The sequence below is a fragment of the Diadema setosum genome, chromosome 1, assembly GCF_964275005.1.
Source record: "Diadema setosum chromosome 1, eeDiaSeto1, whole genome shotgun sequence".
NCBI classification, from domain to species: domain Eukaryota; kingdom Metazoa; phylum Echinodermata; class Echinoidea; order Diadematoida; family Diadematidae; genus Diadema; species Diadema setosum.
In genome coordinates, this window is record NC_092685.1 from 20,485,578 (window position 1) to 20,505,007 (window position 19,430).

Consider the following 19,430-nt stretch of genomic DNA (forward strand, 5'->3'; position numbering starts at 1 on the left):
CTCTGAGAACTCTGATTGGATGAATACAAACACACGAAAGAAACAACTGAAGAAATTTGACCAGCAACATGTTCACTTGATACTGAAATGAAAAGAACAACAACAACAATCTAGAAAACAAGCGTCCATACTGTTGAGCCACCCACAAGAAAACTGGCAGCAACAAAGGTTCCTGGTTCTTACCTCACTGTACCTGCTCGTGGCCAGTGTGAACAGATCTTCCTGGATTTGCTTGTCCAGCTCAGTGCAGACCAGCTTTCCTTGCACTAACATCCTCATCTCATGCTGCAGGCAGACCCGGTCGATGAGTAGCGCCCTCAAGTGCTTCTTCTTGCCATGTAACTGTTACAAGTTGCAGTTTAGATGATGAAGACAAGTTTAGAAAAAGACAGCATCGTGTCGACAAGCTGTGAAGAAATTCTCTAATGTAATGTTGCTGCTGATTATCAAAAATTTGCAAATTACACTTTAGTGTGCAAATGAGATGAATTCGTAGAGTGCAATCATTGTCACCCTTTTAAAGTCACTCGAAGATATGCATACACTCACACACACATACCAAAACCCCCTAAAACTGCACACGCTGGAACATGCACAAGTAAAATTGGCTGTGTGAAGAATTAAGGTCAAAAAGTCAAAGCTTTGACAATTTTAGACGCCAGGTTAATGATACCCCTAAATGTATGTTGTTGTAGCCGGGGTTTTTTGTCAAGCAATGTGGTAATCAAGTGATTGAATTGTCTTCTGAGCTTCAACTCACCCTGTCTTCCATGCCTTTCTTGATAATGAGGAAGCCTTTCCAGCGGTTGTCGTAATCCTTCTTCTCCGCACCTTGGTAGAACAGCAAGGAGTAATTGATCTGCAAGACACACACACAGAAAGAGAGATACAGAGAGTACGTGTGTCAAAAAAAGCTTGTGGATAATGCCTCACAAAGGCCAGAGGTGTGTTGCAGATGGGGGAAAAAAAAGGAGAAGAAAACAAGACTTCAAAAACAATCAATTGACACAAGATAAGCATCACAAATAAACAGAAAGGGCAACAAAGCATGTCACACAAAGCTGTTGATTTTACCCCATCTCATAGCAATTACTACTATTCCAAATTTGTGTTGAAATTCATGAGAGGAGGACTCACGTTGATGATGAGAATCAGGGACTTGGTGTCATCTTCCCCCGTTGCTAGGAGATAAACCAGAAGGTCATGCATCACTGATGCCAGCTCCTCCCTTAGACCTTTGAATAGATGATGCTTGTCTTCTGATCCTATCGTCTTCAACATCTCATAGAGAGGCACCTGGCTCTCCTTCCTGGGCAGTCAGTGGAAAAGAAATCACATAACAAAAAAAACCAAAAAAATTACATGCTGCTCTTAAAGAAGGTTTCTCTCTAAGTTACATGAATCACTCAATACCAACAACTATTGCCTTCGGAGGAGTGTACATGTGGCACAGGAAAGGTAAACTGGTGGGAAATAAACAGTCTGCAGCAGTGAAAGACAGAATATGATCATGGCATTTGTGTCAGAAGTGTGTGTGACTATGTGTACATGATAAACCATTTTTGTTTAACATCCACAATCTAAAATGATGAAAATCTCATAAACAGGATTTAAAAAAACGCTGGTGTACCATCAATTCTTTAATAATTCTACGGAATGCGGTATATCACATGTACGCCACATGAAGATGGTACAGATCTACTCCTAAATTGAACTGCCTCCAAAAAAAAAAAGATGAAAAGAAACATGGAATGTTAAAGGAATGCCATTTTGGTATCCATCATATCTATCAACCTTGTATTATAAACTTGTTGGAAGACAATAAATGCTTGCTTCATTTGTAAATGGCTTATTACAGTAAGAAGTCTAAAAGTGTTCCCTCTGTCATTAAAATCAAATGATTTATTATGTTTCCTGGGCGCTGTTTCTACGACAAATTTGCTCTCAGCCAATCAGATGCAAGGATTTCAGTAGCTTGTAACAACTATCACAACTTGTCACTGATGATAAGTTTTATGAAACGGGGTCCTGGTTTCTCTAGCATAGGGTTACTGCCAAAACTTTTTAGAGTTTGGCCAGAAAGGAGCCTGCTGAAGGAGAAAGGTCACCAGACTCTTAAAACAAGGCATCAGCTTACATGTCTGGTTCCTGGTATCCGTGCCATCTTGGAATGACGGCTCCGGCTCCCAACAGTGTGCTGGACACAATAATGAGGCTCTGCAGTAGCTTCTCTCTTTAAAAGGAAGAAGAAGAAAAAAAAAAACCAGTGACAGACGCATAAAACTATACAAATACTCACTGATGTGGCGACATGAACTATCATATTTGCTATTGTTTTCTGTTTTCTTTCATTGTAATGAAGGTGACAGTTCAACAGATTAAAACAGAGATTAATGAATTCATTCGGTTATAATGTCTCATACTGCAAAATCTCATTATGATGACGTAGTCCATAAGAATAAAATCATTCTTTAAGGACAGCACTTCTACAACATATCATAGTCTGTTTCTATCTTGTATTCAGCATATTGAAAACACTTCAGCATACTGGCCATCATGTATTGACCCTCACTTATTGCAGAAAAATTTTCTACGAAGACGATGTTTGGTGTCAGAACAACACAAGATCATCATTATTCAAACCCCTTAGAAGCATTAAAAAACAAAAGATGCTACAGGAGTCTGTGGTTTTCTTCTCTGACATTCTAAGCAGCTCCCACTAAGCTCAAAACAAAACAGTCCATTTGTAACATAAATGGTAGATATCAATCCATTCCATTTCATACGTTCATGTATTAAGTTGTAGTTTGAGGTAAGAAATCAAATTTCCATTGTAAATGTCAGTTATGTTAAAGAATATGGGAGATTATTATCAGCATAATAAAAGACAAAAATATGCTTTACATATTGGAAAAAGTGAGCCTAATCTGTCATGACAAAGCACTCTGTTGAGATTGCCTGAACAAAAAGCAGAGAAAATGGGATACTGTACCTGCTCATGACTTCACCCTTGGTGTAGTCTCGGAGTTTCTTGATCTCGGGTTGCAAGAAGGTATCCAGGATATCCTTGATACAGGCTACCCCCTCCTCTGATGGCTGATGCCACTTTACGTCCAAGTTGTGGATGTCACCTGGCTTGCCCCAGTCCTATCATATACATCAAAACAACCTGAATTTAGGCCGGTGTATACCACAAGAGTTGTGGTGTTAAATATGAAATATTATACATGGGACCTACTTCTTCGATATGTGTAGGCTTAAATCAGAAAGGTACATTGATTTTCCCCTCTCTCTCTATCTCTCATTCTTGAAATGTATGTATATCGCTTGAGAACTACTACTGGTGAATATTCCTTGACATGGCTTTCATTTAAAAAAAGATGTTGCCCAAGTTTTCATGACTAACATCTAATCATTTTTGAGAATTGCTACTATAAATTCTGAGTTCAACTAAGTACAGAGAGCATGTTCTCATGTGACTAGGGTATTGTTTATGTCTTTTGAATGCAACATGTATATGTGTACATGTACATCACAAATGTGTGTGGAAAATCTTTCTTACATTTGCAAACTTTGTGTGTGTGTGTGTGTGTGTGTGTGTGTGTGTGTGTGTGCTTGGGCATATTTTTGTGTGTGCAGTTGTATGAGTAAGTCTGGAAGTGTGTGATATGATGGAGGTGTTTCCATGTCGTACCCTGATTGGCAGGTACTCTGTCAGTGGTCGGTCGAAGCCCTTCGCTACACTGCAGAACTCCCTGGGGTAGGAGAGGGACATGGCCCGCAACCAGTTCTTGAGCAGCTGGCAGGCGAGGTCGTAGCCTGCCTTGCACGTCACATGAAGAGTGGCCTTCAGAACCGACATCAGCGTGTCTTTGTAGACCAGCACAGCCTCGCTCGGAACTCGGATGACCTAACAAACACAACAGAATATTGGGAACATCACAACATGTCAAAGTCTGCAGTTCTAAAGTGGAAAACAAAATTTTAAATAAACAATTGCCATATGGCATTCAATTACTCATAAAGATATGATGCAGTAAATTCTCAAATATCCCTGCATATTTTGAGTTATCTTTCAAATGACAATTTAAATGTGTACTCTGTCTTAACAACAATTCTGAGTTGATATGATGACATCAATTCCCCCCTCCCCAACAACACAGTATAATCGTCTGCATTACTATGGACAACTGCATCGCGAGTTCACATGCTAACAATCAAAGCCCGATAGAAATCTCCAACAAAATAGCTTCAATATATCATGCATAGTTGCAAGAAGGCATGCCAGCCAATTGCACAAATAATCTTCATGGCTAAAATAGATGCCAGTGATCATTGGGCCCTGTTCTCTAGTGTTGCTCTCACCTCCCCCAGGACCTGGAGGTTGAAGAGAATCTCCTTGTCCAGTTCCTCTTCCTCCTGTACCTCCTCTGACGTGAAGGCATCCAGGATCTTCTGGCTGCAGTGTGGCACAAACTTCTTCAGGGTGTACGCTGGGTCCACCTGGTAGAGAAAGAGATATAGAACAATGTGCGTAACGAGTTCCAAGAGAACATCTTGGTCTACACTGGCAATGATTCCCTGCCCTTGTTTAAAGATATACAAAGAGTCTTCTTGTCATATAGTTCTACAAAGTGAAAGAGCCATACACCTAGCTTTAGCAACATGTAGCTCATCTCTTCTTCCTAAGCTGCTACTGTTCCAGAACTGCTTGCCTTTGGGTTTTGGAAAATATCTATATTTTTTTTTTTCCCAGAAGAGCATCACCACATGTTCATGTTTCATTTTCCACAATTACAGCAGGAAATTGTTCAGTGCACTGATGAATGCATTGAGTGATTTTCCTATCCACCATGTCTCCAGCCCTGTGACATCATGGCACAGAAAAATGCACATACAATCTTTAGAATGGAATCACAGAAGTCCAATGAGCTCTCTAACTATTCAGATCATCTCCACTCAGACTTCAGTTGTGTATTCACCTTCTTGATAACAATTACATCATTTGTAGGCTTAAGACAGCACCATTTCTACCCCCTTTGAATTTTCATCTCCTTTGAATACAAAAGAGTCATGTGTGACATACCCAGACATGCAATCAGACTTTCTCTGTCTGCAATTCATGAAGTTAGACATCATCATCACCCATGATGTTACTACACTTTGCTCAAACGTTCCTGACACAATATATATCCTTGATGGATTGTGGTGCAACACTGCAGAAAAGAAGAAATGTGATGATCACTGATGAAGGAAACTCAAATGAATAAGAGCTATCAGACAAAATCCTCAAGCTTTGGACAAAGTCATCAAAAAAGAAAGAGTCAGCAGATAGCAAACAAACCTTTGCTGCGGCTCGGCACATGTTGGCAATGATCTTTCCTGACACCTTGGTTTCCAGGATGGATGTTGACACGTAGCGGAACAGACGATCAACTGTGGCCTGGACAGGAGGACACAAAATGGAATCATGCAATTATCACAAACCATGGAATCACAACCATTTTAATACACTTAAAAAAATAAATTTAGTAATACTTTCACAGAAAAAAATGTATGAGACTGTCATACAGATAAATGAAGTCAACAGTCTGATTGACATAGAACATAACTTAAAGGTAGGGGATACCTTTTACAGACCTCCCAAAATGCAGCAAAACATTAAATATGAACCTCAGGGGACTTGCTTAGGCCACTGCTTAGAAATTTGGAAGTCAACAGTTATCTAAAATTTGAATAATGCACAAAACTCAACTACTCAGTAGTTCTGTGTGTCAGCCACACTTAAGCCTTTTTGTTGCATTCTTCTGTATTTGTGATCTATAAACACAAATCTAAAAGTACAAGAGCTGATGTAATAACATATAGAGTGTGTGGCAAGAATGTATATAGAAATGTTTGTAAGTGTTGATGAACTTTCTTCACAAAATATACATGATGGACACACATGCAGTACATGGGTCTGCAAAGGTAGCCTTGTAATGTACTGGAATTTACGGTGAGCCCCGAAAACAATTCAATTCAAAATCTAACGGCAAAAAAAATGTACTAAATGATACCTTCCACTTTCAATACTTTATGGGAGTTTCTAAAATGATACCCTCTTCAACATACCACTGTATTTATACAACTCTTCATTTAAGGCGTGTAAATGGGATTCCCTACCTTTAATGGTTACTGATGTATTGACCAAACAAATTGATACTGTCAGTACCATCTGCTACCTGTTTGTATGCAAAGTGAATGGTATCTTTTAGGTCTAGGCTGAAGAGGGATAACCAGTACTCTTGTAACACATGGCCTTGCAATGTGTCATCGAAAGAAACTCAAGACTCTGGAATCAAGAGATTACTGGCAACAACAAAAAAATGAACACAGTCCAGTCTGAACAGAATTCCTAAATTTTTTCACCTTGTAGATCTGGGGTGAGCTCTGGGAGCAGATGGTGCAGAAAGTGGACGAGAGGCCAATGTCCACCATCGTCTCCTGGTGATTGGCTCGCTCCTGGTCATTGTCCTGGCTACGGGTGTGCATGATGGAGCAGGCCTCAATCAGGTTGAAGCACCTAGAGAGCATGGGAATAAAATAAAAGATGACAATCGTGCACTCTTAGTATGTGTTCTATCAAACTCGATCTACCACCCCATCAAAATTCTTCAGTACAAAATCAAATGCAATTTACATCACATCTTAAAATTCTTTGAAAGGGTTTCAAACATAAAACATTGTTTTTACAAATTTTAGGATGACGACTGAATAATGAAATATTACGAAAACACTAAGTTCAGTGTCTGCAAAACATTGAATTTAAATTAGAAATCAATCACTATAAAAAAAGCAGCTAAAGCACTACCAACACAAGCAACATGAAATTAATGAATAACACACGATCAGACTTACTTCTCACTGGCAATAATAAGAGGTAGAGTGATGTAAAATGTTTATTTGACCCTAACTGGAAGTTACTGATGATGTCTGAGAAAGGGAGTGTGAGATAGGCTTGAAAAAAAAAGAGGTATCACTGGTAACAATTTTGGAAGAAGTATGGCCTTACATATGCAACATGAAAACTATGCAATCTTTCCTACACCAACACCTCAAGACAAGGCATGGTTCATACTGGGAGACCACTACAGCATGGTCTAGGCATATCATCTGAGAGAAGGGGATGTGTACCTGTCCATGAAGAGGAGTACAAAGTCCTCAAAGGTGGCCGTGGCCGAGCAGAGGTCCCTCTCCTGCTCCGTGAGGTCCTCTCTGACGAGGGGGGCCTCGGAGCAGTCCACCAGGGGCACCATCACGGTGAAGGTTGACATCGCTTGGAGGGTCACCTGGGAGGCAGGAAGAATGGGGGCGGGAGGTCAGATTAGAGCAGGAATATGGTTGGGGGGTATTGAAAAGGTGTAGGGGATTCCATGTAAGGGCACAGAATTTGGTGGCTCAGGAAAAGACAAGTTAGGTGTATGAAGACAGCCTATAATGAAATGTCATAGGGAATTAAATGTATGTTATGTTTTCATAAATTATTAAAGTAAGAATATGAATATAGCTTGTAATATAAACCTATGTGCAATGTAGGCACTGGACCAATCAAAGCTTTGAAACCTTGTATGCATGTACACAAGAAGATTAAAATACATAGTAGGACTATTTAAATAATTGTACACTCCTGATAGCTTCAGATTGTGATGGGTCTTTTTTTTTTCTATTTAGAACTATTTCCCCCCATTCCATTTTTTTTCATAAAATGGAAAGAACATCCCATGTAAGCTTTCTCAATACATTGACCCTACAGTCAGCCATAATATCTCAATTAACTTACAGATGCAAGACATACGTATTGGACACTTCTTACTTGTTCTGCACGGCAACAATGACAAGAAAAAAACAAAAACAAACACATGTAGCACATCCTTCAGTATATCTCTAAGGCTACTAACTCCTATCTCATACAGCTGATAAGGATGTTACAGACCCATTCATATATGAAACTTCACAAAACAGTGTACATTGTTTGTATTCACAGATCTTCTCAAGCTTTGGTCTTATAACTGATATATATATATATATATATATATATATATATATATGTATATATATATGCATATATATTTTTTTGTTATTATTATTATTATTATCATTGTTATTATTATTATTATTATTATTATTATTATTATTATTATTATTATTATTATTATTATTAATTATCATTATTATTTATATATTTTTTTTTTGGTCACAGTGCAGCCACTTACCATACACTTGGCGAAGTCATTGGGGTCAATGCCCGGCAGAATGGCATGAAGTAGGGGCAGCAGGTGGGTGGGGCCATCAGGTAGCCACTTGCCCCCCTTTAGCATGGTGCCAGCCACGGCCACCACACAGCTGACTGTGGCTATCAGCTGGTGGGGCTCGGTCAGTGTGTCCAGCGCCTTGTACGTCCTGTCAGGACACAAAAAATTTGAGGCCATTCTGTATGAAACTTTGCAAATCAAAATAATTTTCTGTTAAATATCAACCAACATGGAAATGCTACAGATTTCAAAGCTTGTAAAGAATACCTCTCAAAAGAATCACTACTTAAGCACAATATTACTATCAAAGAAATGATGGCAACACATTGGTAAATCTAACAATAATTTGATATATAGTAGCTGATATTTCTTGAGAGCGAGATATACACACACAAAGACAGACAGACAGACAGACAGACAGAGAAAGAGAAAAAGAAACAGAAAGAAAAAGAGAAAGAGAAAAAAAATTGGTCCTAAGATTTACTTTTCCATAAGAGGTGGTACAACAAGCTCTGGCCGCAGGAGTGCCAGGTTGTGGAGTGCCGAGGCAGCGTCCCGGTGGCCCATCTTGCTGTACATGGCCAGGAAGACTGGTGCCTTGATGGTGTCCACGAAGGCTGTGATGTCCTCATCTGTCAGCTTGTGACTGTCAGGTATAGGGTGCTGCCATGATGGCTTCTTGTACCTCTCTCTGTCGGACACCAACATCATCATAGGTCACATGATATATCAAACCATGCTGTATTAAGGTAGCTACAGACACATCTAGTAAACATACAATCAAACAGAGGCTCATAATCACTTCTGTTTTTTCTGTGCACTTTTTTTCCATGATAAATAATGAAAACTGACTATAAGAACACACACATAAATCTTCTCTCTGTAACCAGCTAGACTTGATTTTTTTTTTTTTTTTTTTTTTTTTTAACTCGAAAAGAAGATTACACAATAAAATTCAAAGAGTATTTATTCTGAGTCACCAGCAGACCTAATCCATGGCATCATAATCTTGCTTTGCTCAAGTTCTTAGAACTGACTGAACACCATGAATACCACAAATGTGAGAAGGGTTTATAGGTACATACAAATGGATGTTGGTGAGGTGATGGGCTATAGACCAGTTTTTGCTACCTTTGAAAAGGCACAGAATGACACATTTACACAAATCTACAGCACTGGAACCCTGAAGAAAAAAAAAAATCACTCTACCTGTTCACTCTCTTCACAAAGGCATTGGCAAGATGAAAAAGCATTCTCTGGAGGTTGAACTGTGTAGAAAAAGAAAACAAAACTGTGTAGACATTTCTTCATCATTACTTCTTCATAGAACAATGACAGCTCATGATCTGGGCATTGGTATCTGTCTTGGCACAAATATGTAAAATTTCCATACATCTATAAAAAACAAAAATAGCATTTATCTAATTAAACAGTTTTACTGTTTAAGGTTAGCTCTGTTCATTCTTCCACATTAAGTTCTAGAGATTCGAAGTCTGTAATAGGGCATATCCATCTACTCTTCATAAGACTGTGCTGGTATCAAGGTCTAAATGAGGATATAAGGAATTTTACTATACCTAATCATTGAAATGGAGTATGCACTGTGTGTTTTTCATTAAATGTGGTACACAGCAAATGTCTTTTACAGATGAAATTTCAGAAACAGAGGTTTACACAGGTCTATTTGGCAGACTTCCAGAGAAACCAGGGCAATGTAAGGTCAAGAAATGGTCACAGCCACACAGTGGGGAGAAAAAGCTGTGATGTATCGAGTCTTTAATGCAGTGAGATGAGAAAAACAAGGGAAGAAAAATAGGTAAGTCTCTTTCAGCAACAGATTGACATTTTTTAAGGTAACTAAGAATATTTTTTGTTGTTGTTGGACTTGCATTTTGTTCCATGCGACTGTTAAGGAGCCACTGAATGCTTATGAGCAAGCAACCACGGGACCAATCCCTGGTAGGCAAAGAGGATGAAGTCCCTTGCCTTGAGGCACAAAACCACTGTAGTCAGAGGACTCAAACCAGGGACGTCATGATTGATAATCCATGGTCCTATCTACTAACCTACAACAGTTTCTTACTCCGTTGAAGACTAGTCCCGAGTATACTCGGGCAGGTGTCTATGGGAAATGCCTGTTGTAGCAAAATCAAACCGTCCTCAGTGGGTTAATAATGACTGTCATTTCTGGGGATAAGTGCAAGCTTAACAATGCATGCAAAGCATACAAATGTTCATTAGTAGAAACTACTTACTGAATATTTGCCAGTGTTGGATGGATGAAAGTAGGAATCCGTTGCCACAAAGAACTTCTTGAGATGCTCTTGGCAGGTGTTGGTATGCCCCTAGAAACCATAGAGTAACATGGAAATCAGTACATCTACATAGCGCAGTGTAAGTTAAGAATACACACACGCCCACACTTACTGGAATGGAATCAAGTTAAGCACAGAACATTTTCGGGTTTACACACTAACATCTTGAGTCACATTGGCATGACTATAATGAGCTCCACAAAGCATACTAAGAACAGCACAATTTTTCTACAACCTTGCATGCATATCACCATACTTTTTACTTTTTAGCCTCAGTTTTTTTCCCCACAACTTCTAATGCTACTGACAATATGGAATAATTTGAATTATATAAGTGAACAATCATATACAGTCATTAACATTTTTTTTTTCATGGCATGAATTTGCACATACAATTAATTAATGCATTCTATTCTCTATCTCCAACATCACCATTTGTAACTTACTAGCATTGACACGATCCATGTGGTGAGGGGCCCAACATCAAAGCCTTTCCCGTTTCTAGCTACCTGGAGCTTCTTGGAGCCAACCGGTAGACTAAGGCCTCTCAGAAAGCAGGTGAAAATCTGGGGAAGCAACCAACCAGACAATAGTGACCATTATAATCTCTGAGGTTCCCTACTGCCGGGTAATTTATTAGGTGCAGGATTACTGTACAAACTGGACCATATTTTCAGTCCAACGGTGTCAAAACAAAGTCAGCAAAATCTGTAACTTCTATCAAGAGGATGGATGGAGAAACCATCACTGATCAACAAAAGTCATAATGAAGTGTGTGTGTATGTGTGTGCGCATCTATCTGTCTGTCTGTCTGTCTGTGCAGAAAAAAAAAAATGACCCTGACCTACAAAAAAAAAAAAAAGATTACACCTGTCATGATACAAAAAACTCCAGAGAGAGAGATATGTGATAATAATGTGAACCCTGTTAGAAAATAATCTCTACATATTTCGAAATTGTCAACAGCACTGCAATCTCATGCTGCTGAGTATTGTAATAAACACAAAGGGATACATGGAGGGGACCTTTCCACATGTCTATTACAATCCCGACAGATGAATTCGTAAAGGCCAAGAATATGACTTATTCTTAAGCAAGTAGTACAGCGATGTATAAAAAGTGACTACAAAATTTGGACGTAGATATGATTGTTGTACCTTGGGTATATGAGGAGTCCAATCGATGTACCCAATGTTCTCTGATGCTAGTCTGGAAAACAAATCTACCAGAGCCTGCGATGAAGTGGAAGAGAAAAGATGGAGAAGTGAAATTTGGTCATTATGCATGAAAAATCATATCAATTATTTATTACTATTATTATTATTCATGGTTTATTGAAATTGTGACAATTCATTGCTCAAAATTGTACATAAAAGACATGATGCATACAACTGTATATATAAATATAACGAAACTGTCTGATATTTGTATAAACTGCAAATGAATTTTATAATTATAATTCTTTGTGCATATAGAGTAAAATTCATACAAATATAATAGAATTCCGATACTTTGTAATACAAAGAAAAAGCCTCTTGGTGCATTTTGAACATCTGTTGAGGTGCTAGAATTTACATACAATTTCCTTGAATGCTTGAATTTACATTCAATTTACATACACTACCAGAAAGATGCTACTTTATTAATTGTGTTCTGAAGAAAACAATTGACAAAATTTAAAAAAAAAGCTAGGTGCAAATTATGGCAGCTTTCATGGACTGAACTAAACTATTCATATTGTGCAATAGAGTGGCACAATCACAAAACAAATCAAGACCACAATGAATAGCCACTAATGATATCATAAGCAGTTTCAAAATACTGACATTACTTCTTAACTGCAAGAAACCAATCTAAGCATTACACTGAAAGTTAAATCAATTGAAGTCTATGAACATACTGTTTTCAAATTTGCTCAAACTGTGTTTTGTACATTTACGAAATTTTTGAATATGCAAACTGACTTCCCATATTCGCCAATAAAGTCATGGTCAGAAAGAGTAAAACAAAACTGTAGTAATGGAAAAAAAAACCAACAACAACAGGAGAAAGAAGCAATGTTGTGAAATAATCATCATAGAAAGCTACAGAAGGAATGCCATGAACAGTGGGAGTAGCAACTGTGATGTTTCTTGCTTGTGGATATCAAACTACTTCCTGCATTGCTCACAGTATTTCCTCTAAATGTAAACAAATATTGCACAACTGTTTGTTTACATAGTAACACATCATCTTCACCTGCCAAAAGAATATACACATATATGCAAGTGGCATCACATATGACAGAAACGAAAGATATAAAGACTTACGGACTCTATGCAGGGTGAGTTCTGTGAGTTATTCCAAATGTTAATCATCTCATCTAGCCACAACCTGGAGGGGGATGAAAGAACAAAGTGAACAAATTGTCGCCGGTCACACGAACCGACGAATACCTCAGGTTTGCGTAAGAATGACAATTCGAGAAAATCGTGTTTGAAGTTAACCCATTTTTGACTTATGGTTGCTACACTTTCATGTCTATAATTTCCACTTATTTTTGTAGTACATCAGACTTCAATTCTTGCTCTAACTTGTGAAGTTTTTATCGAATTGTATTGTTAACAAATAAGCGGGAAATCGTCAAAGAGCTGCATGCATGTATTTTCGGTCTGCAAAGAACGTTGTCATTTTCCATGTGTGTCCATATGTACATGTACATTGAGCGTTGTCATTGTCAACACATGTATTATATAGTACGCGCACTGTGCGCGCGGTCAATGAACTGTTGAATCTCAAAAACTACACGCAAGTCAATGCGCACTGATTCGTCGGTTCGGTGACCGCGCGTACTAGTATGCGCGGTCACCGAACCGTCGAATCGCCTGATTGTTTAACACACGCGTCTATGGGGAAAACAAATAATTTTCACAAATGGAATTACATACTTCTACAAAAGTGATAACTACGTAAAAATTACACAGAATTACACACTGAGAATTTCAGAATATGTAGTATGGAATGTCTACTATCGAAATGAGTGAAAATCTCAAAATCGAAAATTTGACCCACAATCGAGTGATTCGTCGGTTCGTGTGACCGGCGACGAAATGTCCCACACATCAAAATCTCAAAAAGTGCAAAGAGCTGTTCTTAAATAATTAGATGAATATATTATGCATCTTAGATCACAGAACAAGAAAGGAGAGAAACGTTCAGAAATGAAAGTAGATATGTACGGGTACTCATTTTATATGAGTATTCTTTGCAGTACAGGTACTTAAGATTTAAAACATAATACAGACATTTAAAGATTATATTGCACCTAATATCAATGAACTTACTAGGAAATTTATGCCTGACAATAAAGCTGTACTCACTTGAATCCCTTCTGATGCTGCTCTGGTGGGAGTAATGTAGGCATGAAGGCCTCAATGTAGAGGATGCCCTTGGTCATGGTTTCATCAAATGGACACAGTAGGGGGCGCCATTCGTCCAGCATTTCCTGGGTACTCTCAACAGAGAAGTACCTGTAACAAAAAAACCAACAACCCAAAATCAAGATAGAAGATATACAGTGCACTCCCATTATAATGAACATGGTTATTTATTACAACATTCTTGCTACAATGAAGTAAAAATTCAGGTCCCCATATTATCACATATATCTTTATATCCACTGTACATTACTGTTCGGCTAAAACAAAAATATGATTTAACGACAGAAAAACTCTCGGTCCCAAGGAATTTGTTATAATGGGAGTGTCCTTTACTCAAACTGATATATCTCATTTGTAATTAACTTTCAGCATTTATAGTCCACACATAACTGCTTTCAAACATCTACATGTACATGATAGGTGGCTATGAATAATCATACCATGCATAGAATCTAAGCCAACCAATGTTAGCAAATCTTCAGGGGGGGGGGGGGGGGCATCTCATGACGCATTTTGTCCGACAACTTTGTCGGACAAATCTGCTCTCAACCAATCACGTGCAAGGATTTCTGAAGAGGCTCCTTTAACAGTTTGTCAGATGAAATATCTGACAAAATGCTTCATGAAATGCCCCCAGGAAAGCTGATATGTTCTTGATAAGCAGAGTTCCATCTCTTTGGTACACTCTGAATAGTATTCATACTATATATTTATATATATGTATAGAAGAAGAATGCAAACTTCTGTTTTGCTTTGGAATCATATTGCACCTAGTACAATGTATATAGAAAAGTTTGAAAATGATATTGATGTACGACTGACGAGAAGATAAAAGAAATAAGTCACACAAAACAACCATGAATCTGACCATACACATACAGTAATCCTCCTGTGTAAACTGGCAAAATTGTAAACAACCCACAGATACCGGTAGATTAAACAATTCAAAAAATGACAGAGAGCAGTGTTCCACTCATACCAAGGAGATATTACTAGGTAGATGGCTTAGGAAGGTTCTTTTGTGTTCCTGAAATACAAATCATTGCTCTTGGACAATCAAAACAATTTCACACTTGTTTACATGATGGACTTGCTTTTTCTTTAATTGTAGGCTAGATCCCTAAATTGCAAACAGTGTACCAGATTTACATTTTATACATATAATTTGTCAATGGCAATCTCTGAGAGTTAATCTTGATCAAGTATCAAGTTACTTACGGTCTTGACACCCTGATCAGACTCTTGAGTCTGTTTTCCAGGGAGCTGTGTAAAAGAAAGAACAGAAGGTCACCCATCAAAGTTGGTAGTCGAAGTCTTAATCTACATCAGGTACTTTTTGATGAAATAAGCAGGACCAGTCATTTATGAGTAATTACATCCTGTGGGAGTGATATCTTGGAGGAGAGTTCACCTATTTTATAAGTTATCTTCTTTTTCTTTACTACAGTAGAAATTAAAATCATCTGCAGCAAAAATCAAACATTGACACTCTTGAAGTAGTTCTGGCTTAAAAATCTATTCTAATGTTTGATTAAAAAAAAAAAATGCAACTTCAAAAGTTCTTTTGGGAAACCCTGTTATAAGTAGGTTGAGGGAATCGCCAATTTGACCTCATACTGTACCGGACAATTCTCAATAACCTGAAACAATGTTAAACATTCATTTATCCAGCTCAAGTTTAGCACCACATCAATGATAATAGGAGCATCATTTCTCTATACAGAGACACACAAGTTAAATCAACAATGCTTTTTCTTCTTCTGTTCACAAATACTGAGCACCTGTACAGGCATGCAAGTTCAAATAATCATCCAGAAATTTAAAACGTGAAACCAGTGCTGTTGTGAAACAACTACAAATTCAGCAAAACTTACAATCACTGGTATTAAGCATTAATGGGCATGAAGATGTAATACTAACAGTTGTAGAATGTTGATGGAAATTCATCTCACCCATCCAGGAATGAAAATTTAATGCTGTAAAACATTCTCTTCTAAAGTCATATTAGCAATCACAACAACAATGATAACAATAGCAACATGCACTCACTGTGGAAACCATTCCAGGCCAAGAGGTTCATACTGTGAGTATATCACTCTCTCCACAATCTTGTACAGAGGTTTCCATGGTATTGTGATGTCATCACGAGACAGCAAGTTCCTCTTTCTGCACATTTCAAGACGAAAACATTGACATGAAATTGTCCTCAATCTGCATGCAAGGACGTCTTATTGTCATTTTGAAACCTGACACTATCTTAAATTTCAGTGCTAAATTTGACAGAACAGGGACAAATCAATAAGTCAAAGATTTACAAAAATTGTTTTCAAAATAAACTCACAGAATGAAGGTGTCAGCAACTTTTAGCCTAATTTTATTAACACATTATAAAGAAATACAACCAATAATTTTAGTGGTAAATGCACATCTATGAATATAATGTAGGTCATCATGTTAGGAAATCATACCAAATGAATTTGTAAAGCAAAAGCAACATGTTCAAACTCTGACACACCTTGTTGTAATATTACCCCTCAATCTGTCATTGAAAGTCTCCCTAAAGTCATAACATGCCCTGGGTAGTTTACTTTACTGAATATTTCCTTTTTCATTTCTTTTTTTTTTTTTTTTCCCAATGAATGTAGAAAGTCAATTCTCTTCCTGGCCTATAATATTGTGTGCAGATATACTTTTCATGTTGACACTGTAAATATTGACAGACAGGCAGCAAAACACAATGTCACCAGGAATGACAACAAAATGGCACTTTTCAATTGAGTCCAGTCATTCGATACTTACCGAGCCTGGAAATTCCCGATGACGTCATGTGCACACTAAGTTGCATCGTCTTGGCATATATTAGGTAAGCATACATATAGTATCTAATCTCAAGGCCACCAACACATATGGCTGCCCTCAATTTATGCTGAGTCATGGCAGAGAGCAGATAACCCTCAAACAATTCAAATCAGTAAAAAATTCATCAATATTTTTAAATGGGCCTTCCTAACATTAACTACTGTATAAGGACATTTCTGATGTACAGTAACTCAGATGTGAAGATTTTGGATTTTTCTCTCACTTTACTGATACCTTGCATGAAGAGGCAGGTTTGTTTGTGTATAGAGTATGATACAAATTTCCTGACAAGATCTACTGACTAAGGCAGAGAACTTATCCTATTAATGTCTTATTCAATGCATTCAAACCTACATGTGCATTAATTTGAATTGATCCTTTTCTCTCTGGTTCACTGTCATATCGACCTTAATTTTTGACTTGACCTTTTACAATGGCATGACTCAAGAAGCTGGGTCAATAATTATTTGGTCACATGGACCAGTCCACCCAGCAATCAGTAATAATATCTCTGCGCGATGTAAAGTACATATGTGATAGTATCAGTTAGTTAAAACATGGTAAATGCCTAGCAATTGTTAATGGCATCACGATTCATGGGACTACAAACCCTCAGATCTAAGACTTTTTTTTAAATGCATTTTTCTGGAAATATTAAACACTGAATTTATTTTCTTGTTGACAGACAAAATAGTGTGCAAAAAAGCTTTATAAAAAAAAAAGAGTATGAACTTTTTACCATTTTCATTAAGTATGCAAATACATTTCAACTATCCCTTCTACATGACGCAGAAATGTGAGTCCTTTGTTTCCATTTTTCAGAAGTAGCCAATTGCCAAAGATAGGAAACACATAAAAGTCTTATTGTTAATGAAGCCCTAAATTATATATAGTGTCATCAATGTATATACAACAGTAATTTCTCATACGTATGTAAAACTCAATTTCTCCATTAACATCTACTGGTACGGTGAATACATGTAAGAGCCACTGAAATATTAGTAAAACAACAAAAACAAAAAACAAAAACAAAACAAAACACTGAATAGGAGATGTCTGAAAAGCACATTTTTCATGCCCAAGAGATTGTTGGTTTGACATTAAGACAGCTTACTTCAAGAGCATAATAAGGATCCTTGCAAACTCTGACATGAGTTTGAATTCCAGGTCAGGCATGTTGAGAAGTTCCAGGTAGAGGTTGATGAAAGCAATGTGTTCCTCCTTGCTAAACTTCCTGCCATAGTAGCGGATGTACCTGCAATTTGTGAAATAATTTGCACATTGCTGATTAATAGAATACTGAACCTCTTACAGTAATGACAGCTCAATTTTTATTTATTTATTTTTTTACACACCAATAAGAACCATGTTAATAATGACTGTGATGAAAAAAAAAATTTAACATGTTGGGATCAAATATTCTTAAAAAAAGCATAAAATTAAGTTCAAGGGACTAAAGTACTTCCATATCCATGTAAATTTAAATATCTCATCATACAAAAGCAAATAGCACCAAAATCACTGGATAGATACTTTAAGATACCGAGTCTATTTCCAATACTTTTATAACTTTGAACCAAATTGGTTATCCCAAAGCATTGATATAGACGAAACGTTGACTTTCATTATCATGTTGTTGCTCAAAACAACTCACTCTTTGTAAGCAATCACAGCTTACCTTGCCTGCACAATCTGAAACTGAAGTAAGTCTTCTAATATTATGCAACACATCTTTCAAGCAAATTAGGAGCTAAAAATCAACTATGAAAGAAGCCACCTGAGAAATGCCTTGTGTGCGTGCATGGTCTATCTCTGTCTGTCTGTCTGTGTCTAAGTGCACACATGGAACTGCATTTCTCATAAACTTCATTCAACTTGTCTTATTAAAATCATTAGTACATTGGTTTTTAGCTTCTGGTTGAACTTGAATTTTGAAAGATACTTGTACGTCACATAATACAGTAGACTAACGGTTGATCACAGTGGCTAGTCTTGATCTTCATTTTGTTATGTGCTTGTAAATACCTGTAAATAAACTGTATTATAATGTAAATAACACAGTCTGCAAGAATCTTCAGATTACTGAAGGAGGCAGACTTAACCTGAAGAAGAAGAAGAAGAAGAAGAAGAAGAAGAAGAAGAAGAAGAAGAAGAAGAAAAAGAAGAAGAAGAAGAATTCAGATGGCTAACTTCATTTTCAGATTGCTCAGGCAGCAGTGTACGTCGTGAAATGCTAATGAAGATGCTAGAGCCAGTACGGAAAAGTGGTTTCAAGCGATGACATGAAAGTCGACATTGATATCAACGCTTTCCAAAGACTGACATTAGTGCAAAGTTCAAAAGGCTAGATTTGACTCTCTGAGTAGCTGAGATAGTAACGGTTAGAGTCCACATGTTCGAACCATTGAAATGAAGAAGCCAAATCAAAATATTAATTGATAAACAACCCACAGCAAAATTTGACCTCTGGTGCCAAAATTTGACTGCACACAATTAATAGCATAAATTTTACAATTGTAAATCTATTTTATATGCAAAATCTT

General features: G+C 37.3%; 1 protein-coding gene across 1 annotated transcript in view; it reads right to left on the reverse strand.

The window, feature by feature from the left end:
- Nucleotides 1–19,430, reverse strand: part of LOC140231304 (proteasome activator complex subunit 4-like) — a 40,202-nt gene that overhangs the window by 18,222 nt on the left and 2,550 nt on the right. Inside the window, exons 2-22 of the mRNA XM_072311801.1 lie at nt 18,002–18,142; nt 16,078–16,194; nt 15,247–15,291; nt 13,969–14,118; nt 12,919–12,982; nt 11,767–11,841; nt 11,056–11,175; nt 10,550–10,639; nt 9,504–9,562; nt 8,779–8,985; nt 8,256–8,442; nt 7,177–7,331; nt 6,412–6,565; nt 5,345–5,443; nt 4,366–4,503; nt 3,695–3,910; nt 2,993–3,147; nt 2,138–2,233; nt 1,138–1,309; nt 761–859; nt 184–342 (exon numbers count right to left, since the gene is read on the reverse strand). Coding sequence (XP_072167902.1) covers nt 184–342; nt 761–859; nt 1,138–1,309; nt 2,138–2,233; nt 2,993–3,147; nt 3,695–3,910; nt 4,366–4,503; nt 5,345–5,443; nt 6,412–6,565; nt 7,177–7,331; nt 8,256–8,442; nt 8,779–8,985; nt 9,504–9,562; nt 10,550–10,639; nt 11,056–11,175; nt 11,767–11,841; nt 12,919–12,982; nt 13,969–14,118; nt 15,247–15,291; nt 16,078–16,194; nt 18,002–18,142 — 2,698 coding nt within the window. The remainder of the gene's footprint in view (nt 1–183; nt 343–760; nt 860–1,137; nt 1,310–2,137; nt 2,234–2,992; nt 3,148–3,694; nt 3,911–4,365; nt 4,504–5,344; nt 5,444–6,411; nt 6,566–7,176; nt 7,332–8,255; nt 8,443–8,778; nt 8,986–9,503; nt 9,563–10,549; nt 10,640–11,055; nt 11,176–11,766; nt 11,842–12,918; nt 12,983–13,968; nt 14,119–15,246; nt 15,292–16,077; nt 16,195–18,001; nt 18,143–19,430) is intronic.